The following is a 23,587-nucleotide window of genomic DNA, read 5'->3' on the forward strand; positions in this document are numbered from 1 at the left end:
GATTTAAAATAATAAAATTATGTGTATTTAATTTTAAATATTTAATAAAATATTTAGATAATATATTATTGTTTGATTGAATAATTTTAAATTAATAATAAAATAATATATAAACATATAATAATATATAATCTAAATACCCAGTTGAATTGTGTATTTATAATATATCGAAAACTTAATATTTTGTATTGTGTATTGTGTATCATATCATCATTTTTTAAAATATTATAAACACCCATAAAATTTAAAATTTTTAATATATATTCTTATTACATCATCATTTTCTTTTAAATAGTATATTGAGTCGTATAGATAATGTGTATTATATTATAATATACGTACCTTATATAATGTGATATATCTATTATATTGTATTAATTTATCTTGAATTTAACGGAATTATCTTGATATATATACTGAACTTCTGCTGCTCTACTTCATTTTCAAAAATCAATATCAATATTTATAATCTGGATTTCAGCCAAAATCCGACTATTTCCAATATGTCAACCTTCCACTCCGAAGATTTGGTTAGAGAGGTACTTCAAAGTTTTCTTCAACATTGTAATTCACTGTTTGTCGTCCTTCTTCTCCCATTCTCAAGTTTCAAGTGTTCTTCTCCTGCTCAAAACAAAGTTAGTTGTTACTTTTCTAATATTACGTTATACTAATTTCTTTTCCTTAAACGCGTAAGATGGCATGACCGAATGCAAGAAAACAATTAAACTATGAAATAACATGTGTTTAATGTGTACTCAAATGGGTCCATATGGTATTGTAGAAAATTTGTTAAGTTTCGATCTTCTCACTTTTCATAGTTAGAAGTCATCTATCTACGTATTGATTAACTTTGCATGTAGATAACATGATTGATTACTAATCGTGTAACTTGTTATTATATACACATTTATATATATTATTATATGATTAAATAATTTTGAATTAAAAATAAAATAATATTTAATTATATGATGATATTTATAAATATATATATATATATATATATATTTATTTATATATCTAAAATAAATATATATAATATTAGTTTGTTTGGTATTATTTTTGTAAATTTAGGAAGGGAGAAATTTGGGGGAACAACAATATTGATGACGTTAATTTCCATGGATAGGAAACTTCTGTTTTCCTTATGATCTCATTTTCCATTAGCTACCGTACAGATGTACCATCGTACCTCAAGATGATCATCCCTTGATGTCAATTTTTAAAAGAAAATTCAAAGCAAACTCGAAATTAATTTCTTTCCTGATGAATTTGGAGGAAATTCATGTCTCTCAAAAGTCGGATACAAAAGTCAACAAATTGTAGCATTTTTCCACGATTTGATGAGCAGGAAACGGCATCTCATATAAATATATATATGGGGAAGGGTCTCAATTGACGTATTCTGAAGTCTTGGCGTGCTGAATAGTAAAAATGTTGAATGTTAAACAGCAAAAGGCACAAGCTAAGCCGTGCGCTGTTGAAATTGCCGAGTTTAATACTAAGACGTTCTGCACTGTTAAGTCTATTGCCAAAGTGAACCCTTTGGATGTTCGCAACGCAAGCAATGCAACAATTATTGATGGGGTTCCCACCGCAAAATCGACTGATTAATCTCGTTTTACCTCAGCGAATGCTAATTATGGGTGACGACGACGCTAGTTCGAAGGTATTAGACAAATGGGTCAATGTTCCTTCTGCACACGATTTTTCCTTTTCAGATATTTTCGCTGAACATTAATGGCTTTGAAATCTTCTGGTTTGATTGAGTTTCTCTGAGATGCTGGCCTCCTTTGTCAAATGTGCTGGCCCTCTCAGGTAGACTTTCGTGATTGTTTCCGTGATAGTTCACATACTTCCAACATTAATTATAATACCAAGCTCCTTAATATTATTGTCTCCGTCTCTTTCTAGACTTCGTCTCCTTGTTGATAGGAGCAAAGATTTGTTTGTTAGAGATAATCATCAGATTTTCATCTTATCTTCAAATAATAATTGTTGAAGAGAAAAGAAAAAAAAAATTAAAAGTAAAATATTTATTTTTCAAAATTTAAAAATTTTAAATAAAAGAATTATGAGATTTTTAAGTTTAAAAAAAATATTATGATAAAATTTTAATTTTTTAAAATTTTTAAATAAAAATAATTTTAAAAATTAAATGATAAATATATATTTAAGTTTTTTAAATTCCATAAATATATATTATTTATATATTAAAACCTGTACGGAGAATATGCCTTTGCCCTTAGTTATAATAGCTAACTCTATAATATCACTAACAAGGTACTGAAAATTATTCGAGTTTTATATCCTTGTTTTTACCCATCACAATCGTCAATTCATTAATTAAATTAGGAAATTCTGGAACGATGAATAATCGCTCACACCTTTCTTCTCATGACTCTTTTGGCCTTATAATCTGATCATAATCAAAGTACTGACTTGACCACATGGCTCTACATCTTGGTGAGCAGGTAGCTTCGTTATATAAGTCTATGTATAATGAGGTTCTGCTTTAAGACTGTTTGTATGTGCAACTCGAAAGCAGTAGTGGAGACAGAGAGATATGGAGGTGGCAAAAATAAGTACGTTGTCAGGTAACAATAACAACGATGAAGAAGTTATGCTTCCAGGGTTTCGGTTTCATCCTACAGATGCAGAGCTTGTTGGATTTTACTTGCGACGAAAAGTGGAGAAGAAGCCTATCAGTATTGATATTATCAAGCAGATAGATATCTACAAATACGATCCATGGGATATTCCAAGTAAGATCTAATTATAGTTTTTGTTTTTCTTACTTTTCATATATAAAAAGTTCAACTTCACAACTCAAACTCCAGAGTCCTTGATGAAGATAACTGGAAAACTTAATTTCTCATGTTAAATTTCTTCTTTGCTGCATAAAATCTCTACTCTTAAAACTTGAGATATGCACGACCGGAGATATATATAAGAAATTCCACTGAATCAACCATTTTATATATGCCAATAGCCAAGCATGTATAAACTAGCTAGTGAAGGGTTAGAAAAGCATGATTTCTGCTCCTTCAATAACACCTGTTAAGACTAAAATTCTGTACTTTAGTTTATATTCCAGTATTCATCTGTCGACACTCGTGGCTAATGAGCATTTACTTAATATAATATATATTATGTTCTCGAAATTTCAGCAATATATATCTGTATTGTTTATTGACTGATTTGGCTCTTGTTCTCTATTTTCTTGTATGGATAATGATGATGACGATGATGATAATGAAGGAGTTAGCGCGGCTAGTGGTGATCACAAGGAGTGGTACTTCTTCTGCATAAGAGGAAGGAAATACAGGAACAGCATTAGGCCAAATAGAGTGACAGGATCTGGATTTTGGAAAGCCACGGGCATTGACAAGCCCGTTCTTTCAGTTAAAGAACCCTACGATTGCATTGGCCTCAAGAAATCTTTAGTTTACTATCGAGGTAGAGCTGGGAAAGGCACCAAAACTGATTGGATGATGCATGAGTTTCGTCTACCACCAAATACCAAAAATGTCAAGGACATTGCCCACCAAGAACAAGAAGCTGTAAGATTCATATTTCTTCTAATTAATTACACACTTCTTTCATTCTTAATTGTTGATTATACAAAATTCACTATGCTAATTGAACTAAAATTCAAATTTAACATTTCTCTTTTAATGGTTAGCAGGAAGTCTGGACACTATGCAGAATTTTCAAACGAGCCCCATCGTTCAAAAAGTACACACCAGTTTTCAAACAAAACGTCCCAACTAATTCAGGTTCAAAAACATGCAGCTTGGAATCTGAAACCAGCAATGAGCAATACATGTGCTTTGGAAATTCAGTCTTTCAACTACAGAACGAAAGGAAACCACCAGTTGCCTTTATCAACCATGTTGATGAAAGAAACCATCTGTTTATGAATCAGTTTGATTGTGCAGCACAATCTGCAGTTAGTACTGTAGCCTCGTACTCGAGCTTTTGGAATCCAAGAGGAGATGATTTATTTACATATGGAAACTGGGATGAGCTACGATCGGTGGTTGAGTTAGCAACTGACCCATCTCACTTATATTATGACTGTAAATAAACAATATAGTATTTACAAATCAGGAACTTTAATAAGAAAACTTTAGAGGGATCCATAAACAGTTCATCTTTTTGTCGCCATTTTTACTGTTTACCATTATATATTCATGCAAATTCAAGGGGGCCAGATACGTACGTGTTCCAGAAGAACATGAAAAGCTGCACGCAGATTTCAAGCGCGTCAATACTGATCAGAAGCTTCGGTTTTTTTTTTTTTTTTAAATTATTTTAGGCAGAAATTAGAAGCTTCGACTCCGTTGATTTGGCTGCATAATTATTAATTTACACATGAATTACTGAACTCACTTATAATTAGCTTGCTGTTAGCGCATTCCTCTTGATGTATGAAAATATATGTATATGACATGTATCTTGTTATTTTTTGTTTGTTCATGTCGTTTGGCCACTTTTTTTCTTTTTTTTTTAAATTTATATTATGGATAACTGAAAGTCTTAATACGAATAATCCCGTTATATAGTCCTTTTTTATTAGAAAAAATGCAACTTAATTATACTATGATAATGGAATTATTTTTTATACTATATGATTTCATTAGGGTAGGTTGTTATATTGTTAGTTGGACCTGTATTGTTGCTTACGACTTGGAACAAGCCAAGTAATTATAACCAAGTAAATGCCGGTTGCCTCCCGTCACAGTCAGTCAGTCAGTCAAAGTCAACGCCCGACATACAAAAGCCAAAGCTCGTAGCAATTTTTGGACTAGGCCAGAAAAATAACCGACAAACTAACCAATCCATATGATAAAGCTGAGACAAATAATTCAATCTGATTCTGATTTGAGAATAAAAAAATTTTAAAAAGAAATGATTTCTGATAATCTAACGATAATCGCGGGCGAATTGCATTCATGTCAACCATAATTAAGACACCAATTTCAGTCAAAGTTAAGAATGAATATCAACGACTATATGAACTAATTCAAGGGATTCCACATGAAGGATGACTTAGTTGAGTTACCTCTCCAGATATAATTCGGATGTCCTTCCCTAATTTTACAACTTAAAGTAATGCCACTAAAGAATTCACATCCTCTTTATAGCTTCGGTATTTCAACAAAAATGTATCAAGTTTACATTTCATTTGTCAACTATATTTTCAGTTTACATGTTAAGATTGTTGGCCACTTAAATGTAGTCAATTTGAAAATCAAGGCTGATGAAAAGAATTGGCTTCTTGCTCATGGTGACTATTAACAGGTGAGCTAACAACTGGAATATCTAGACTGCTTCCTTCGGTCTCTGAGGCGACTTCTCTAACATCAGCTATCCTTGCCTCTGTTGCCTGAATGTCGCTCCACTCTCCATCACCAATAGGCCGGATGTTGGCCTGATTGACTGCCATGTGGACAACACTCTCCCCTGGAACTGCGACTGCTCTAGACACACTTAGACAAGCTTTATCCACATTTTCATCTGACAAATCTACATCCTTTGTCATTGGTTCGGAGTTACCAATATTTGAGGACTCCGTTTTCTCCTCAAAAACTTGTTTTGTGTCAATCTGCTGTCTGTTGGCAGAAAAAAGAGTATTAGTATCAACTATGGTTCCCGATAAGTCAGGTGATCCCTGACAACCTCACTTTTAGCAGAAGGATCCAACATTCTCAGGTTTTTGTAAACTTCTTTTAATTGATTTATTTCCCCTTCCAGTCATCCCAATCCTTTTTTGACATGATAAGATACTTCAAATATCATAACTTTCCTGATTTTGAGGCCCGAAGCTAGCAAAAATTCAAAGAATCATGAACTTGCTTAAAGTAGAATGACCCCCAAAATTGGCAAAGAGAGATAGTTGACAAACCTTTGAAGTTGTGCCTGTAGCATACTCACATACACTAGAAGCTCTTCCTTGCTTTTTAAAGCAGCTGCCTCTTTTTGAGCAGCCTCCTTTATTTGAGCTTCAGCATCTGCTTCAGCAACCCTGACCTTCTCCTCTCCTCTCACAACAGCTGCTTCCAAAATCACAGCACGCTCCCTAGCTTTTGCAAGCTCAGAACGCCATAGATGTGCTTCTTGAAAAGCAGAGTCTCTCTGCTTAATCAATTGATCTCTTTCTTTACTTAGAGCCATGAATTTTTCTTCATACTCTTTCAGCTGCAGATTAAAGTTTTTTAAAAAAAAGGAAAAAGAAAACAAATAAGAAACAATTAAAGTAATACATAATATAATTGAACATAAAAAGGTTACATGGTTCATATCAATCCAAACAAATGACAGGAAGACATCTTAAAGTGACATCTCAGCACCGTATGGTTACATTTTTCTTGTGAATTTAACTAGAACTAATAGTAAATTAGCATGGCTTCTTAAATGATTGAAAGAACTTTTTCTCCATATCAGATATACTTGTCATCTCTTCTAGTTGTTTAGTTGCACCTTAAGAGTTCATTTTAGCTCTACGAAGAGAAGCTCAAATCATCACTGAATCTGAAAAATTTTAATAAATCAGCTCAGAATGGAAATATTAAAATACATAAAGCATCATTTTAACAATGCTTCTAGAATTTTAGTAAAATTACCAACAGTGTTTGATCAAGAGGTCCTAAATGTAAAACTCCTAATAAAAGCTTTGATGAGCAAACACTCTACTTGGATCATCTGTATCAAATGGAGCCTTAACCACATACTCTCCAAACAAGTGATGTTCTTTTACATTGATTACTCTATATCATACAACACATAATATATTAGGCTACATAATAATTCATTGAACAAAATAAAAAACTATTAGTACCTTCGACATGGACATCTCCAATTGCTTTGAAGAATCTTTTGTTATACGCTCAATTTCTGCACAAGCAATTTTCCTCTGTTCATCCATTGTAAGAGCTGCAGCTGCTGCAGCCTCAGCTGCTTCAGCAGTCTCAGATAATTTATCAGCTATATCTCTTATTGTTGAATCACGAGCACGAAGGTCCCTAGCTAAATTTTGTAGTTCCTCATCCTTGACTAGTAGCGTCTCCTATAAGGAATATTATTTCATATTACTGATGTTCAGTAAAAAAAAATGTTTAAACAGATTTAACACTGACATTTAAAAAAAAAAAAGCAGCCAATCTGCACAGGGCAAATTTCCAAATATGGGCAGGTTATACTACATTTAGAAGAACTGAACTCAGGACAGAGTGTCACAATGGAAAAAAGTGACAATTTGTTTTTTGGGAAACAGCAGTAGGTGTACCTTCATAATGGTGAGGTCATCCATAGGACCATCAGTAATTCTATTTGTCACCATTCCAAGAGCATTTCTCAAGGAAATCTGCATTGCAGCTTCAATTTCTTTAGAACATTCCATCGCTGTTGAATTGGCAGCAGCAACAACTGTTGCGACTGTTCCTAACCTTGCAGGGCCATTTCCGCTTAAGGAGTTGACAGCCTCTTTGTGGGCTTTCAGGACCAATTGTGCCGCACTGGTCGATGGAATCGTTCAGAAAAAGAGGGGATGGAGATAAGAAAATCAGCAACAATATCAATATATGGAAACAGAATCAAAGTTGCGACTAAAACGGTCTTGAAAGAGGTGAATATGTCATTTATACTTTATAATACAAACAAAGATGCACTGCATAAATAAGTAGACCAGAACCAACATTAATTAAAAGAAGCAGGTGTCACCCTGGAAAGCTAAAATCTCTGATGTCCCTTTGGAAAGCTAATCTATATATATGAAGGGTAATTCTTCAACCTCATAATTGGCAATCGCCAAATTCATACCACTGAAGTAAAACACAGTATGGGAGAAAAAATTTCCAAAGTCAGTTTTCTTTCACTTAATAAAACTTTTACCATAGTAGCAATTATGTAAGGAAGAGAAAAGGTATTATAACCCATACTTCCAAATTACACTCAAAACTTTGCTTCATACTTAGTTTTAAGCACAATGCTGGAATTCCACTAACAATTATAACAGCATTTCTTTTCAAATGCAATCCGATATCCAAATTTATCATGAACTTTCTAAAAGTTTAACTTCATAACAAACAACAGCTAGATGGATCACCAAATGACTTCTAATCTCCTTCTATATAAATATCATCACATCTAGCTACCGATTAGCAAATAATTTGGAATGCATCTAATTAATGAGAAAAGCTCAACCAAATTTATGTTAGTAAAGTCATCTAAATTGAAGCTAGGCTCCCAGCTGTATGGAACAAATGAAATGACAATGCTTCCTTTGACCATGCAGGACAATAATTCATGATTAAAAAATTGAAGTAAATTAAATTAAACCCATACAAAATACTTACTGTAACGTCGCAACCCAGGCTCTAGTTGCACCAGGAGTCTCAGCACAAAGGAAGTAATCTTTTTTCTGTGGAGTCCCAATATCTATATAATACAGTTAAGAAAACTACAAGTAAAGCAACACCAACTTAACAACAAAATAGAAATTTTTTTACTGAACCAAAAAGCTGCAAACTCGAATTTTTTTCCTTCCAAAAAAAAAAAGATTGAACTCATACAGATACAGAAACAACAGCCATTGTACTTGGGAAGTCCACTGCATTACAACAAACAGAAGACAGTGTTAACAGCCATCCAAATTAGTTTCTCAATCACAGTGTTAATAACAGAAATATGCCAAAACATTAATCTTACTGGAAGTTCACAGGAGACACTGTGATTGTGCTGTTTTCATCAAATGTAACTATTCCCTTGACGGTTGGTTCATTTCTCCTTGTCCTAGATCACAGAATCAGCAACAGTTGATATGTCACGAAGAAAATATTCAAGCACATAATTCAAAATTTAAACCAAAAAGATGAAGAATAAAAAAATTGAAACAAAAAACTTACTTGTACTCCATTTTCCCAGTAGTTGGGTCCAGAATCATCCACCTCTCGTTCCATTTCCTCAACTATTGAAAGTAGCATAAATTATTTAGGTATTGTCATGAGGCTATCACATAGAGACATTTCTCAGCAAATTGTAGAGAAAGCATAATTGAAAATAGCCCAATCAAAATGTCCCACTTCCTATTCAATCAAAGGTCAACACAAGTTTTTCCAAATTTATGGCACGCATTATTTAACATCAAAATACAGAAATTAAACATACCAATCCTACAGTGAAGGATATTAGGGATTCTGATTTCGATCTTCAAACTTATATCAAGCTAAAATTTACGAAATGAAAACTCATAAAATGAATCATCAAATCAAATCAGGAGAGATAATAAAAGTACAGTTTCGGATCGTTTAAGAAGTGGTCCCTGCAACAAGTGGCGACCAGACCCAGAAGTCAGCTGCCGTTTGATCTTCTCTAAACTGTTCTCAGGATCCTCAACTCGCTGCTCCATAATAAAAAATCACTTGAATAAACACTCTCAAAACTGAATAAATTTACGAACTTAATATGCAGCCAGATAGAAATAAAGGGAGACTAACCGTAGAAGCACCATTAGTAGAAGTCATGGTAGATCAAAATATCCAAACAATAGAATCTAAATGAGACATTTTTTTTTCTCGGATATTTTAACAAGAGAAGGCTGTTAGGTTTGCTCATAGACTAGCAGTTGATGGTGACCACGTCATCATTTTTCTTCTTAAATTTATTTAATATTTGCCTGAATCTAATAAAATAATAAAAATATAATTAAAATATTATTATTTAAAAAAATAGCATAAATATTTTAAAAAATTTAAATTTATATATATTTTATTATATTTTTTCGAAATATATATTTATATTAATAATATATATTTTATTACATAATATATTACCATATTATATTAATTTAATATATATTATTTTTTATTTATATAATATTATATTATAACATACATATTATACATTATAAATTATATTCATAATTATTTCAATTAACACATTGTATTAGTTTTATTTTATTTTTAATGAGTAAAATGCTATGAAGTTTATTGATTTTTTTTTTCATTTTTGTGCTTTTTCTAGAAAATATTTTATTATTAAAATAAAAAAATTATCTTAAAGATAAATTACTTAAAATATTATTGAATACAAATAATTATTATATTTGATAAATATAAATAATTATTATATTTGATTAAAAATAATAAAAAAATACTAATAATTTTTTACCTAAACATTTTTTAGTATAATTATTTTTAAATATTTTTTTATATTATTTGTTATATTAATTAAATATAAATTTATATTTTTTAATTTAATAATTTTTTAATACCAATAATAAAATTGATAATCAAATTATTAATTATATTACCTATTATATCAATATTAATAATAAAAAATTATTATAATAATAATAAAAATATTATAATTTGTTATTATTAATAAATTAAAATAATATAATTAATAAAAATAAATTATCAAAATAATCTTTAAACCTTTGAACTAAACAATCCTTTTAATATGTTGAAAAAAAAAAAAAATCGTGTAAACCAAAGCCGTGTATAAATCAACTCGGCCGCTCCAAATCGTTTCCCGGTTTTTTTTTTTTTCAAATTCCAAAGCTCCCGAGAACCACAAAACAAAACCCTAGCTCAAAAAAATTAAATGTTTCTACTCTGCACCCAACGTAGAGCTTGATTTGAGCTTTCAATTTCTTAAGCTAACAGCAGTGGGAGGTATGATGAAGACACCAGGCGCCTTCACATTAACACCGCACAAAGTAACGGTTTGTATATTGATCCAGATGTATGCTCCTCCCGCTCTAATGTCTCTGCCTTTCCCTTTCTCTTCCGTCTCTCAACACAATCGGTTTGGCTTGTTTTTGATTGCTCTCACAAAGGTTCTTTTTAATCACATTTAATTAATTAGTTGAGAAGTTTTTGAAATTAAGCATAAGTTCATATTCTAATGCTCTTTATTAATTTTTTTAACAATAGTCCTGTGACGATATTTTGGAGCCGAAACTCGACGAGCTTATAAACCAATTGAGAGAGATTGGTGACTTGTTGTATCCGTGGTTGACTGATCAACTGATAAGTAGGCTGTCGTCTCTATCGTCACCTGATGATTTGTTCACATTATTTAGTGATTTGCGAGGTCAGTTTACTATTGTATTATCTCCTTTACTATTTCTTTTCTGGTTTAATTTAGGTAAATTGGTTTGGATAATCTTGTTTAGGTATTCTTGAAGGACCCGACCCTAGTGCAGTCGAAGATGAGCAGATTATTTTGGACACGAATAGTAACCTGGGAATGTTTCTTCGGCGTTGTTTGCTTGCTTTCAATCTGTTATATTTTGAGGTATAATTTCTTTTTAAGCTAAAATCTGCATGGGTATGTTAGATTAGCCTTAATTTTCTTCCAAATATCCTTAATCTCTATTAGTTGGAATGCTTTTTTGGCAGAGAAAATATCATATTGTAATATGTTATGTTTCGAACATCCCAGATATAGTTTGCATATCTTTTGCTATGACTGCACTTTACCTTCATAGTTGGTTATTTTAATTCTAACTTATGTATATTCTTTGTAATCTTCTAGTATTGTTTTATCTTCATCTCTATACCCCTATTCCATGTTTGAACTTTTGATGAATACTCTGATGCTGTTTTTGTGGCTGCAACTTTTCCTCTTCCTCCTTGCAAGTATTTTTCTCCTCCCTGAACGTACACTTTCCCAATGCTAGAAAAATTCAGTTAGTTTGGTTTATGTAATTTAATGCAGGGCGTGTGCCATCTTTTAACAAATATAGGGATCTATTGTAAAGAAGCGCTTTCAACTTGCCCAAGTTATGAGTTGCCTTGTTTAGATGATTCCAATAATGATTTGGAGGCATTATCCGAATACGAGAACATGGATTTGGAGAATATTGTTTTTGAAAAAGTTACTGAGGAAATTGAAGCAAGAAAAATGGCTAGTGAAAAAGTTTCATTTCACCTTCATGCACCAAAAGCTCTTTTTGGATTGGTTGAAGGTATATTTATTTTATTATTGCAAAGTATGCATGGATGCTATGGAATCATGTAGGTATTTTTCACAACTCCTTTAAGTGATCTGTGAAACTTTTTTGTTTGAAGCTCTTCATTACATCTGGTGACTACAGTGAAATTCTGTTGAGATCCATTAACTGATCTATGAATCTTTTGTTTCTTGTTCTTTTCATTTAAAAGGTCAATTTTTGTAACTCTGCTGAAACTATTACATGACGGGTTTTCTAATTTTTGCTTCTTTCAAATACATTGCTTGGTGGGAGGTAAGCAATAGCATGATGATGCAAACACATTAAATGTACAGATATTGAGGTTCCTGCTGTTCCAAGCTCCAAAAATGGTGACAATCGTAGAGAAACTTGCTCATATGCACACACTCCAAATGATGCATTGCGAGACATTGATTCCGGTGGTGGGGCATTCTTACGGACAAACTGGCAAACAGAAGGGTACTTAATGGAGCAAGCTGATGCTATTGAGAAGTAAGTCTTACTTTTTACTTGTGCATCTTTGTTGTTTACATGTCAAATATAGTTTATGTTGAATTGAGTCTGAAGTGATTATCTTTTGTCAGGCATGGCAGTTCTTTCTCTTTAAATGCTTTTGAGGTAATTCTAAGGCAGCTCCAAAAGTTGGCGCCTGAGCTACATCGTGTAAGTTAACATGCCTATTTGTTTTAGTAGGTTCATAAATTATTTCAACTCTTTCTTTTTTTTTTTATGTATGACTGGTATTATGTGTGATTTAATTCACTATATTTTCCCTGTCTTTGCTGTATTACAAAACAGGTTCACTTCTTACGTTACTTGAATAGCTTGTATCATGATGATTATTTTGCTGCCTTGGAGAGTCTTCACCGCTATTTTGATTATAGGTAAATAAAAATATAGCTGTCTTTAATGTCGGTATTTAAAGAAAATGGAAATTATGTACAACTGTATCAAGAAAAGATGTAGAGAAGGTTGAACAAGTGTACAAAATTTGTTGAAGAATATGTTGGTCTCTAACTACACAAGGTATACATGTATGAGATGTATTGATAATGGTATTGAACATGGTAATCAAATTGCATATCATTTTGTGAATTGAAAACCTAATTTTTTATATTACGTATTGTATATCGTATCATAAGATATATCTTTTTAAAAAATTAATAAAAAATTCTAATTGCTATGTAATCATTTTGGAAAATATTACAAACACCTTATAAAATTCTAAAATTTCTCATATATAATCTTACTATGTCATCAGTTCTCTAAAAAGGTGTATTGATATATATCATATTATACAATACGTATTATATAGTATGATTGTCTACTGTATCATACAAAATTTTGATATATCTTAGGATCCGTATCGTTTTTCACCTTTATTATATTATACGATATTAATAACTATGACACTAAATATGTTGTTAATATCCTGATGGGTGAGAATGGCTAGAGATAGATGCAAATAATTAGGGTTATGATGTAGTGCTGACAAAGTTTTGGCTCAGACCTGCAATTTGTTTAAAAGCCAAGAATGTGGTTGCTAACATAAACCAAGTCTCTTGGGACTTGTTTTCATTCTAGAACTTATTCTCTTGTTCCATAGGTTTCAAAATTTTTTTTTCATGAAAAAAGTTTAAGAAATTGTTCATATAAGATGGACTTAATCTGAAAATCATTGTCTGAAAAGTACAGGGACAGAGACATTTGATTTTGCTCAGCCTTCACTTAATTACAATAGTGTGTTTTTTTAAACTTAAAATTTCGACTTTTTTTTCTTTTACAGGACACTTGATTGCAATAGTTTTGGAAGATATGAAATTGCCTTGTTATGTTTGGGCATGATGCATTTCCACTTCGGACATCCAAAGCAAGCTTTAGAGGTTAGCATGAGCAAGGAGTATCCTACTTTCTCTCAAAAAACCCTGCTAGCTCTTTAACTATTCTTTAAATTGTTCTTGTTCGATAACTGTTTTACTTGATGATGTACAGGTTTTAACTGAAGCTGTTTGTTTCTCTCAACAGGTAGCCCTCTAGTTATGTTTGAACTTTGCCAGATTATAATTTGTTTTGGTTGTAACCTTGTATATTCTTTTGCAAGAAAATCTTCTGCTTCTTAGGAAATATTGTTTAGGAAACATTGTAATCTGTATAAGGTTTAAGGATCCTTTTCATTCTGATGTTATTCACTCTCTATGGTACCTTTCAGCTACAACATTGTATCTGATTTTAGTTTAAATTATTTTTGTGCACAAACACCTGATGGTTTTCAATTTATGCAGCGCAGTAATGATACTTGTCTTGCATACACGTTGGCAGCTATTTGCAACTTGTTGGCTGAAATTGGAATCTCAATCACAACTGGGATTCTTGGATCATCCTATTCACCTATAACCAGCATAGGCACTTCATTGTCTGTCCAGCAGCAATTGTTTGTTCTCTTAAAAGAGTCATCTAGATTAGCAGAGAGTTTAAAGTTAAAACGCTTGGTGGCTTCTAATCATCTTGCTATGGCTAAATTTGATTTAACGGTAATGTTGAGGATCATTCTGTGCAATGTTTGCTTGTACAGTTTGTTCATTTTCTCACTCTGAATGCTTCAATGACAATTCATTGTAATGTTGAGATCATTATGTGCAGTGGTTGTTTTTACAGTTTGTTCATTTTCTTTCTTTCAGTGCTTCAGTGACAGTTCACTACCTGATTCTGCCATGTCTATCTTTTATGGTTTAACATTTGCTGTTCATCTTAATTTAGTGTTCTTGTCTTAGTACCTTTGACTCCCCAATTGACTAAGCATATATTTTGGTATAGAATATTTTCATAAACCAATTGACTAATTCTAAGATTCTGTGACAGGTGCATTTATACATTGATATGACTGTATACATGATATTTTTTGTTTTAGCATTTGAAATGTTGATTGCAAAAATTTATTGTTTGAATGCGATTTGAGGATTTAATTTCCTAATATTTTCCCAACTTAAATATTGAGGAGCATGTGAAAGATATAAGTTAAAGAAACTGAAATTTTACCCCAAAAAAAAAAAAACTATTGAAGAGTTTAACTAAAAGGTTGATTTACATATATGTATGTTTGTGTGGATCAGGTTTAGATCATGTACGTCTCTACCTGGAAATAGTACTGGTTTGGTTATTATTTTGGAAACAATCTGTATTTTGGTGTGAGAAATGTTGTTAGTCCAGACTTCTGTGGAGGCTGCTACTTTTATAGCTGATACAGATTTGATATATATTTGTCTAATATTCTTTTGAGATTGATAGTTACATCTTTCAGTGACTGGATACAGAATTTGTACGCCTTTGATACTTTATTGTTACAAGTAAATTGTCATTGTTGCATTGCAGCATGTGCAAAGACCTCTGCTATCATTCGGTCCCAAAAATTCTGTGAAGCTTAGAACGTTTCCAACTAATGTTTGCAAGGTTATGTGCTGTCTTTGGTCACACTTTTTTATTTTTTTCTGATTAGATAACATGCTAGAAGCCCAGAACAATTTGATTCTAACTGTTAGTGCATCCTGTTTGCTGTTATGTGTATAATTTTGTAGGAACTGAGATTAGGTTCTCATCTGATAACTGAATTTGTCTCTGAAAGACTTACAACGACAGCTGAGGGTGCATTTAGTACTGCATGGCTTAAGAATTTGCAAAAGCCAATGGGTGCTCTGATGCTGTCCCAAGAGAATGTCTCTGGTGGCTCTTCCAATGCTTTCCAATTCTGTGCACAACCAAGTTCAATTCCTGGATCTGTGATGCAATTAGTTGGTTCCTCATACTTGCTCCGTGCCACAGCATGGGAGACATATGGCAGGTGATCTTTACAAGAACATTGTTCTTACCCTTGGTTATTTATTTATTTTTATATACAGGTTTTTATCATTATAGTTTATTGACTTTATTCATCAATAAAACATGCATCAAGGAATAACTACTGAGAGAGTTAATTGTAATTTACAAAAAGCAAATTTACTTAAGAGGCTATACTTGGGTATGCTTCTCAATGTAAGTGAGACTGAGTCTAGGTGTTAAATTAAAGTGTCTAGACATGTTATGGTTTTTAATATGATTTTATGGAGCTGTTTTTAGTTGGCGATATTTTGTTTATTTGGAAAGAGCAGAGTCTTGATAAAAATAATTCATCAAGGACATTCTGATTGCATTCATAAAGTTGGTTTAAGTTTGGCAAGAATCCTGTCACTACTGCTTAAGATTTTTATAGTTTAATTGACCATGCTTTTTCCCTTTTCCTGCCATCAGTGCCCCTCTTACGCGAATAAATACATTGATTTATGCAACCTGTTTTGCTGATGGTTTAAGGTACTTTCCCGTTTGAATCTGTTTTAGTTTTTTTTTTTTTTTAAATAACTGTGTCAACATGAGATTGACATTTCTCTGGACATCTCCAGTTTATCTGATGCAGCATTAGCTCATGTGAAGCTCATCCAACATTTAGCAGTATTTAAAGGATACAAAGGTCAGTATTTGGCTTGAATTTCTTATATGTGGTTCATCCAGCAGTCAGCAGTATATAGTTAATGACTGTAGCTTATCTGAGTTCTCATATTGTAATTTTTGACTGACAAAAACCTGTACTTTATTTTTTTGGATACTTGCAGAGGCCTTTTCAGCTCTTAAAATAGCAGAGGAGAAGTTTTTATCTGTCTCAAAATCACAAATATTGCTACTAAAGTTGCAGCTGCTCCATGAGCGGGCTTTACATCGGTAATGTTACTAAAAGTTGTGTCCATCTTTAATTTTACTAGCTACATAATGTTCACACATCAGAACTTGTCAGTTGTCTTTAATTTCTTCCAATTGTTCAGAGGAAATCTGAAGCTAGCCCAACAAGTATGTGATGAACTTGGAGTCATGGCTTCATCTGTAACTGGTGTGGACATGGAGCTAAAAACAGAAGCTTGCCTTCGCCATGCACGTACATTGCTTGCAGCAAACCAGTTCAGCCAGGTTTGATGTGCACGTACCCATGAAATTCATGTGTTCTAGCCCATTTTACTCCATTTGCTAAACTTATTGCTAACAGTTTCATGCAATTTCAGTATACTTTTGGTTGTGATGTGATTAATAACCACACCTGAACTTTTGACAATCCACAACTCAACAAGTCCAGCACAGAAACATCAAGCAATCAACACACACACAATCAGAATCGTATTTCAATAAGAACAACTGTATGTCCAAAATTCAAGCTAATCACAACTCTCACAAATGCACACAACACTCTTTTAACTTCTAAGTTCTGACAGTTCAATGCATCAGACCCTCCTCATTAGCATTTGCTGCCCAATTCCTATTTTACTCCTTAGTCTCTTGTTTTTCTCTCCTCTCTAGCCTATATTTCCCCTCCCATAACAAATTACACCATGTTTCTCATCCCATAAGTCCATGTGGTGTCTCCCTATTATTCAAATCTCCTGGAATCTCACTTTCTGCCATGCTTATTTCCTGCTCCATTTGGTTAGAATTGGGACCACGTCTCCTTTTGTCCTATTTTTACCACCCCCCTCAAAGCCCATGCTTATTTGCTGCCTCCTGTTTCTCTCCCTGTTCACTTTTTTTTCTCTCCTCTCTAGCCTATGTTCTCCACCCATAACAAACTCAACCATGTCTCTCATCCCATAGGTCCATGTGGTGTCTCCCTATCATTCAAATCTCCCCAAATCTCGCTTCCATCATGTTTATTTCCTGCTCCATTTGATTAGGATTGAGACCACATCTCGTTTTGTATTTCTTCCACCCTGAGGTCCTATCATGATGGAACTGAGTTAATAATCTATGATTGCATGACTTTTTAGATTCACTAAATCCTTAAATAAGATGTAAAGAGAAATATTATAAAGACTACTTCGCTTTCATATAATTGTTGCAACTTAAAATTTGTTAATTTGTCTTCTTATTCAGTAGAATAGTTTTTACTAAATAGTGAGAAAACCGTTTATGTTAGGTTGGTAAGGTGTTAAAAAGCAAAGCAAACCAATCATGAACTTCTTGGGCCAGTTTGTTTACCACCATAATATGAACTTTAAACGAAAATAAACCTTGAAGTCTGCTTAAATTTGACTCAGTTATTGTTTTCAATATAACTTTTCCCCCCTGTTTTCTCCTTCTGTTTTTTTCACTCAACATTCCTTGCAGGCAGCAGCTGTTGTACACTCTCTCTTTTGCATGTGTTACAAATTCAATCTGCAGGTTGAGAATGCCACTGTTCTCTTGCTGCTTGCTGAAATTCACAAGGTACAAGAGTTGAGTTGATACATGATACAAAAAATTTTGATATTCAACTAGACTGGACACATGTCAGTTTACTGTATTGGTGCATATATTGTAAATTTGTTATCAAATTCTTTTATTTAACCGTGGCCAATCCATGCCCTCAGGTGTTTGATTTTCATTTTCATGTTGTTAACATTAGAATCACATGTCTACCATGGAGACTCAAAGTTGGATTAATTCATTGATGAAGACATTTTGTGAATTACAAAATAGCATTTACATATGGAACTAATCATCCTTGGATATGTTGTATATGTATGTTTCAACCTTCTGCTGTAAAGTGCTTATAAATTAATCATTGTTCTCAGAAATCAGGCAATGCTGTTTTAGGTCTTCCGTATGCATTGGCAAGCCTTTCATTTTGCCAGTCATTTAACTTGGATCTTCTTAAAGCATCAGCCACTCTAACACTGGCTGAGTTGTGGCTTTCTCTTGGTTCCAACCATGCAAAAAGGGCTTCAACCCTTATACAACAAGCGCTTCCAATGATTCTTGGTCATGGAGGTCTGGAACTCCGTGCTCGAGCTTTTATTGCTGAGGCAAAATGCTTTCTGTCTGATCCAAGCTTTTCAGGTATTCTTTTCATTTTGAACAAAGGACAAAATACAACATGGTGTTTCGATATCTGGATTTTGGGCATATTTCAAATCCAAAATACTATTTACAAAATCTGTCAACAGATTTAACTTTATATTTTCTTGTTTTTGTTGTTAATTGGTTATAGATTTACTTGTCAGCCAGTAGGTTTCCTATCTTCATTTATTAGCAGGACATAATGGTACCTACTAAGAGAATAAAATAGAAAAACGAATTCTTACCTGAGTAACTCAAAAAATATATTTGAAAGAATTAAAAAGGATGTGAGAGACAGCAGTGTATAGGTTATTGGTAAATGTCAAACAAGATATTCGCATTCAAACAATCAATTGTTCGTGTTAGAAATTGGGCTTTAACATGTTTGGGATTCCAATTGTTAAAATGACTTAAACCAATCTAACTTCAATACTCATTACATTATGTACCCTTTCATTTTATTTTTCTTCCCAATGTTGGACTTATGTATTCTAATAGTTCCTTTGACAAGAGACTCCAGGAAGTAACTACACTTCAACATGTTGACATGGCGTTGCTTAAAATTTTTCAAGATAAAAAACATCCCTGGTTTTCCTCCATATGTTTTTATGTTAAGTATCATTTATCATAGCTTATCATGTATTAAATATACCACCCTCAACGGTCATATTCATAAATCTAACATCATGTATCATTGTTATTGTATGGATGCTTGAACTTATTTTTGTTGGAGTTGGAACCTTACTAGATTTATTGTGTTCTTATATATGCTTGTTGCATTTTACTTCAGTTTCTCAAAATCCTGACATTGTGCTAGATCCTTTAAGGCAAGCTTCAGACGAACTTCAAGTTTTAGAGGTAAGTTGAAATTATGAATTAAATGCATTTGTTTGGATAAAGCTAGATATCTCACTCTAAATTCTGGGAACTCTCAAGTCTGTAATGTTGCCAAATGTTTTACTTTTTCTTGATAAAATATCTGCTTATGAAAAATATTCTCAGAATTTTATCATAAGATTGCATAATTAATTATCCTATTGTCTGATTTAAGAAAAAGGAGTACATCTTAATTACTGGGTTGGTTAATTCAAACTTGCAAAAACAGTTATCTAATGAGAAATTATATTTTAATCCACTGAACCTCCTTTATAGGTGTTTCTCAGAGTTTGAGTTGATGTTTTGTTTCTTCAAGACTAGTTTTCTGTAGAGCATTCCTCATTTTTGGTGTTTTGGTTTGATTTTTTACTTAAACATAATTTTTTTGCACAGTATCATGAATTGGCAGCTGAGGCTTTCTACTTGATGGCCATTGTTTTCAACCAATTGGGGCAAGCAGCAGAAAGAGAAGAAGCGGCAGCTTCTTTTAAGAAGCACATATTGGCTCTTGAGAATCCGGAGGGTGAAGAGGATCCACTCATAGATACCAGATGAGGAAAAATTTTAGTTTATGTGTATATTAGCCATTTTCTTATAATATATAAACCTTGTAAGCTTTAATCAACGGGACATTCTTCATATGCTCCCATGTGTTATCAATTTGATTTAAACTGGTCTGAGAAGTTTCGATGGATAAGTGCCGTAATTTATCTTCTTGAAATGGTAAAATACCCGGATAGGGTGGATGTATCATGTACTGGAAATATATAGTCAGTTGCATGGGCTGGTAGATGAGGTGTATGTTTTTTCGGTTGTAGCCATGAGACTGAATCCTCTATCTTACCCTTTTTAGTTGTAATAATTTTATCAGTTAAAGTAACAAGGTTCTACTCAGATGAAATTAATTAATTAGAGATTGGTTGGGTAATTTTGTTTGTAGAGATAAAGGATGACGTGGATGCAGTGAAGGATAAGGATGTATGTCAGAGAGAAGGGGAACGTGGACGATTTGGATTATGCAACTTCTGCTTGCTCAGCTCGTCAGTGCCGTGGAGGAATAGGAGGTAAATGGAATCACAAATCAACAAACTATTCAATTATGCTTTGACATTCAAATTTGGAAGTTTCTATGCATCTGATTGTGGGAGTATTCGTTCGATTAATAGGTATCTCATCAGTGATGTTTGTTTAAAATTGATTGGAGTGCAAGGAGGCACATTATAAATCGTGAGTGATAGAATATTATTTATATAATTTAAAAAAAATAAGTCACGTTATTTTATATTTGAAGTTGTCGGTTATATTTTTTATTTAAATTGGATAAGTTATGAACAGGACAGGCCGCAGGCATATTAATTTTTTTTTATTTTCGTACAAAGCATTGGCTGGATTCTGGCGAGATAGCGTCATGGACGCCTTAGATCTTTCTGATTAAGCTGATAAGCATGATAAACCATCCACGTCAGAAGGTATCATAGAATAGATTTCCGCCTAGAAACAAACAAAACAGTCACACTTATCGCACACGTATCTCAGTCTGACTGACCAAGGTTATCTTGTCAAAACCAAAATCCCTCCAACTCTTGAGCACCACTCTGAGAACAGAACCAAACCAAGCCACAAAACCTACAGCAATGGGCAAACAAGACGGATCGTTCGAGCTCGTCGGCTTTTCAAACTTCGTCCGCCACAACCCAAAATCAGACCGCTTTAAGGTAAAGAAGTTCCACCACATCGAATTCTGGTGTACCGATGCTACCAATGTGGCACGGCGGTTCTCCTGGGGACTTGGCATGCCCATTATCGCCAAATCCGATTTATCCACCGGTAACATGGTTCACGCATCCTATCTTTTACGCTCTGGTGAACTTAATTTCGTCTTTACGGCGCCGTATTCGCCTTCAATTTCTGGCGATGATTACAAAAACACCGCTTCTATTCCAACTTTTAGCTATGATTCTTGCCGGGCCTTCGCTGTATCTCATGGGCTCGCTGTGAGATCAGTTGGTGTTGAAGTTGAAGATGCTGAGATTGCTTTTACTACGAGTGTGGCACATGGTGCTAAGCCCGTTTCTTCTCCTAGGATTCTCGACAACCGTGCTGTTATTTCTGAGGTTCATCTCTACGGCGACGTCGTTTTGCGATATGTGAGTTACAAGAGTGGAAATAATTTTGATTCTTGTTTATTTTTACCTGGGTTTGAACGGACGGACGAGATTACGTCGTTCCCGTTGGATTACGGGATCAGACGTCTTGATCACGCTGTGGGGAACGTGCCAGAACTGGGCCCCGCTGTTTCTTATGTGAAAGGGTTTACTGGGTTTCACGAGTTCGCTGAGTTTACAGCGGAAGATGTTGGGACGAGTGAGAGCGGACTGAACTCAGTTGTTTTAGCTAGCAATGACGAAATGGTGTTGCTTCCGTTGAATGAGCCAGTGTTTGGGACGAAGCGTAAGAGTCAAATACAGACTTATTTGGAGCACAACGAGGGAGCTGGGTTGCAACATTTGGCTCTGGTGAGTGAAGATATATTCGGAACTTTGAGGGAAATGAAGAAGAGAAGTGGTGTTGGTGGGTTTGAATTTATGCCATCACCACCACCTACGTATTATAAGAATTTGAAGAATCGTGCTGGTGACGTGTTGACTGATGAGCAGATTAAAGAGTGTGAGGAATTGGGGATTTTGGTTGATAGAGATGAGCAGGGTACTCTTCTTCAGATCTTTACTAAGCCTGTTGGTGATAGGTATACTTCCCTTCTCTGTTTCTTGGCTTTATTTCTTATGTGCTCATGACTGATTGCCCCTATATTTTACTCCAATGTTGTGTTGTTATTGTTATTCTCATATATATTTTACTCCTAATTTTTTAATTGAGTTAATGTTAATTTGCCTTTCTTCTGTTAAAGAATGGAGATCCAGATTGGTATTGATGTTTTGATTGGCTTTGTGCAAATCGTTTTGGCAGGCCAACAATCTTTATAGAGATAATCCAGAGAGTGGGATGCATGCTCAAGGATGATGAAGGGAAGACTTACCAAAAGGGGGGCTGTGGAGGCTTTGGGAAGGGCAACTTTTCAGAGCTCTTCAAGTCCATAGAGGAATACGAGAAAACACTTGAAGCCAGACAAATTGAAGCAGCCTCAGTTGTATGAGCAATTATTATGCAGTAATCTTATACTATATAATGCAGTGAAATTTGGTTGCCTGTGAATTCAACTTGGTTTATTATATTGAACAAAATAGTGTTATGTGTACAAACAATGTGCACAACTTTGTGAACATGGTTTTATTGTATTGAATAATTGTCCGGATACCATCACGGGCTTTTTTATTGTTCCTCCTGCAAACTTACTGGGAATAATGTACTCAAACCTATTTAGTTATTTAACTTATTTTTGTGCACTGTGTGTGTTCTGTGTTAAACCTTTATGCTCTCTTGAGCAGTCTTGGCCAACTCCCGACTTCTAGCAGAAATTATAATTGTTCCTGGGAAAGGCAGCTTTACTAGCAGAAATCATATTCATGTGCCTTTTTCCCTTTGGTTTTTCGGGAAATCTGGATTTTTCTTCTTCCTGCTATGTTTTTCGATGGGCAATCATGTATTATATAAAATAGTTACTCAGATTTGTGGTGGATGTACGCAAACAAAGAAATGATCCAGTTAAATATGGATTAGGAAAACAATCTCGTTTTCTTCTTTTATTTTTCTCTACACCACTGCTTTGAACGACTAGTCAATCGCATTTACTGGAATAATAATACTAATTCTATTTTTATTGTAAGTACCTATGTATAACCAATCTGCCATCTCGGGAAATAGATTATAGTGGGATAACTC

At 33.6% G+C, this 23,587-nt stretch overlaps 4 protein-coding genes across 7 annotated transcripts; 3 read left to right on the top strand and 1 right to left on the bottom strand.

Annotated features, from left to right (window-relative positions):
- The first annotated feature begins 2,324 nt into the window (after positions 1–2,324).
- Positions 2,325–4,482, top strand: LOC123222983 (transcription factor JUNGBRUNNEN 1-like). 2 transcript variants are annotated; one of them, XM_044646016.1, is made up of 3 exons: positions 2,325–2,765; positions 3,262–3,563; positions 3,686–4,482. In XM_044646016.1, the coding sequence occupies exons 1-3, from the start codon at positions 2,567–2,569 to the stop codon at positions 4,088–4,090; spliced, it is 906 nt and encodes a 301-aa protein (XP_044501951.1). In that variant the 5' UTR covers positions 2,325–2,566; the 3' UTR covers positions 4,091–4,482. The 2 variants fall into 2 exon arrangements, with proteins under 2 accessions (XP_044501951.1, XP_044501952.1); XM_044646017.1 differs by having other exon boundaries at positions 2,342–2,765; positions 3,689–4,482.
- A 634-nt stretch (positions 4,483–5,116) lies between these two features.
- On the bottom strand, positions 5,117–9,639 carry LOC123224137 (switch-associated protein 70-like). Of its 2 annotated transcripts, none has more exons than XM_044647688.1 (10): positions 9,501–9,639; positions 9,299–9,403; positions 8,910–8,971; positions 8,713–8,796; positions 8,583–8,614; positions 8,361–8,442; positions 7,292–7,520; positions 6,845–7,072; positions 5,912–6,204; positions 5,117–5,618 (listed from the first exon to the last, which is right to left on the bottom strand). In XM_044647688.1, the coding sequence occupies exons 1-10, from the start codon at positions 9,525–9,527 to the stop codon at positions 5,258–5,260; spliced, it is 1,503 nt and encodes a 500-aa protein (XP_044503623.1). In that variant the 5' UTR covers positions 9,528–9,639; the 3' UTR covers positions 5,117–5,257. The 2 variants fall into 2 exon arrangements, with proteins under 2 accessions (XP_044503623.1, XP_044503622.1); XM_044647687.1 differs by having other exon boundaries at positions 8,577–8,614.
- Positions 9,640–10,529: 890 nt separating this feature from the next.
- LOC123222539 (anaphase-promoting complex subunit 5) lies at positions 10,530–20,641 on the top strand. Of its 2 annotated transcripts, none has more exons than XR_006503660.1 (20): positions 10,530–10,843; positions 10,941–11,100; positions 11,183–11,304; positions 11,728–11,977; positions 12,298–12,475; positions 12,568–12,646; positions 12,782–12,867; positions 13,770–13,866; positions 13,976–14,008; positions 14,266–14,514; positions 15,353–15,430; positions 15,556–15,818; positions 16,265–16,324; positions 16,414–16,481; positions 16,624–16,729; positions 16,831–16,972; positions 18,161–18,259; positions 18,629–18,871; positions 19,662–19,729; positions 20,141–20,430. XR_006503660.1 is itself a non-coding variant. In XM_044645380.1 (20 exons), exons 1-20 carry the CDS (start codon positions 10,682–10,684, stop codon positions 20,300–20,302), a joined length of 2,727 nt encoding a protein of 908 aa, XP_044501315.1. In that variant the 5' UTR covers positions 10,532–10,681; the 3' UTR covers positions 20,303–20,641. The 2 variants fall into 2 exon arrangements, 1 of the variants encoding a protein (XP_044501315.1); XM_044645380.1 differs by having other exon boundaries at positions 10,532–10,843; positions 18,607–18,871; positions 20,141–20,641.
- A 579-nt stretch (positions 20,642–21,220) lies between these two features.
- Positions 21,221–23,151, top strand: LOC123222540 (4-hydroxyphenylpyruvate dioxygenase). The gene is made up of 2 exons (XM_044645381.1): positions 21,221–22,493; positions 22,715–23,151. The coding sequence occupies exons 1-2, from the start codon at positions 21,382–21,384 to the stop codon at positions 22,899–22,901; spliced, it is 1,299 nt and encodes a 432-aa protein (XP_044501316.1). The 5' UTR covers positions 21,221–21,381; the 3' UTR covers positions 22,902–23,151.
- Positions 23,152–23,587: the final 436 nt, after the last annotated feature.

The sequence above is a fragment of the Mangifera indica genome, chromosome 8 (assembly GCF_011075055.1).
Source record: "Mangifera indica cultivar Alphonso chromosome 8, CATAS_Mindica_2.1, whole genome shotgun sequence".
Classification (NCBI taxonomy): Eukaryota; Viridiplantae; Streptophyta; class Magnoliopsida; order Sapindales; family Anacardiaceae; genus Mangifera; species Mangifera indica.

Excerpts from the sequence above, each read along its gene's own strand:
- LOC123222540 (XM_044645381.1), top strand. The coding sequence starts at position 21,382 with ATGGGCAAACAAGACGGATCGTTCGAGCTCGTCGGCTTTTCAAACTTC. Across the intron at positions 22,494-22,714 it reads ACTAAGCCTGTTGGTGATAG|GCCAACAATCTTTATAGAGA; the intron begins GTATACTTCCCT and ends TCGTTTTGGCAG.
- LOC123222983 (XM_044646016.1), top strand. The coding sequence starts at position 2,567 with ATGGAGGTGGCAAAAATAAGTACGTTGTCAGGTAACAATAACAACGAT. Across the intron at positions 2,766-3,261 it reads CGATCCATGGGATATTCCAA|GAGTTAGCGCGGCTAGTGGT; the intron begins GTAAGATCTAAT and ends ATGATAATGAAG. Across the intron at positions 3,564-3,685 it reads CCCACCAAGAACAAGAAGCT|CAGGAAGTCTGGACACTATG; the intron begins GTAAGATTCATA and ends TTTAATGGTTAG.
- LOC123222539 (XM_044645380.1), top strand. The coding sequence starts at position 10,682 with ATGATGAAGACACCAGGCGCCTTCACATTAACACCGCACAAAGTAACG. Across the intron at positions 11,978-12,297 it reads TCTTTTTGGATTGGTTGAAG|ATATTGAGGTTCCTGCTGTT; the intron begins GTATATTTATTT and ends TTAAATGTACAG. Across the intron at positions 18,872-19,661 it reads GTCTGATCCAAGCTTTTCAG|TTTCTCAAAATCCTGACATT; the intron begins GTATTCTTTTCA and ends ATTTTACTTCAG.
- LOC123224137 (XM_044647687.1), bottom strand. The coding sequence starts at position 9,527 with ATGACTTCTACTAATGGTGCTTCTACG. Across the intron at positions 9,404-9,500 it reads CTACTAATGGTGCTTCTACG|CGAGTTGAGGATCCTGAGAA; the intron begins GTTAGTCTCCCT and ends ATTATGGAGCAG. Across the intron at positions 6,205-6,844 it reads TGGAGATGTCCATGTCGAAG|CTGAAAGAGTATGAAGAAAA; the intron begins GTACTAATAGTT and ends TTTAATCTGCAG.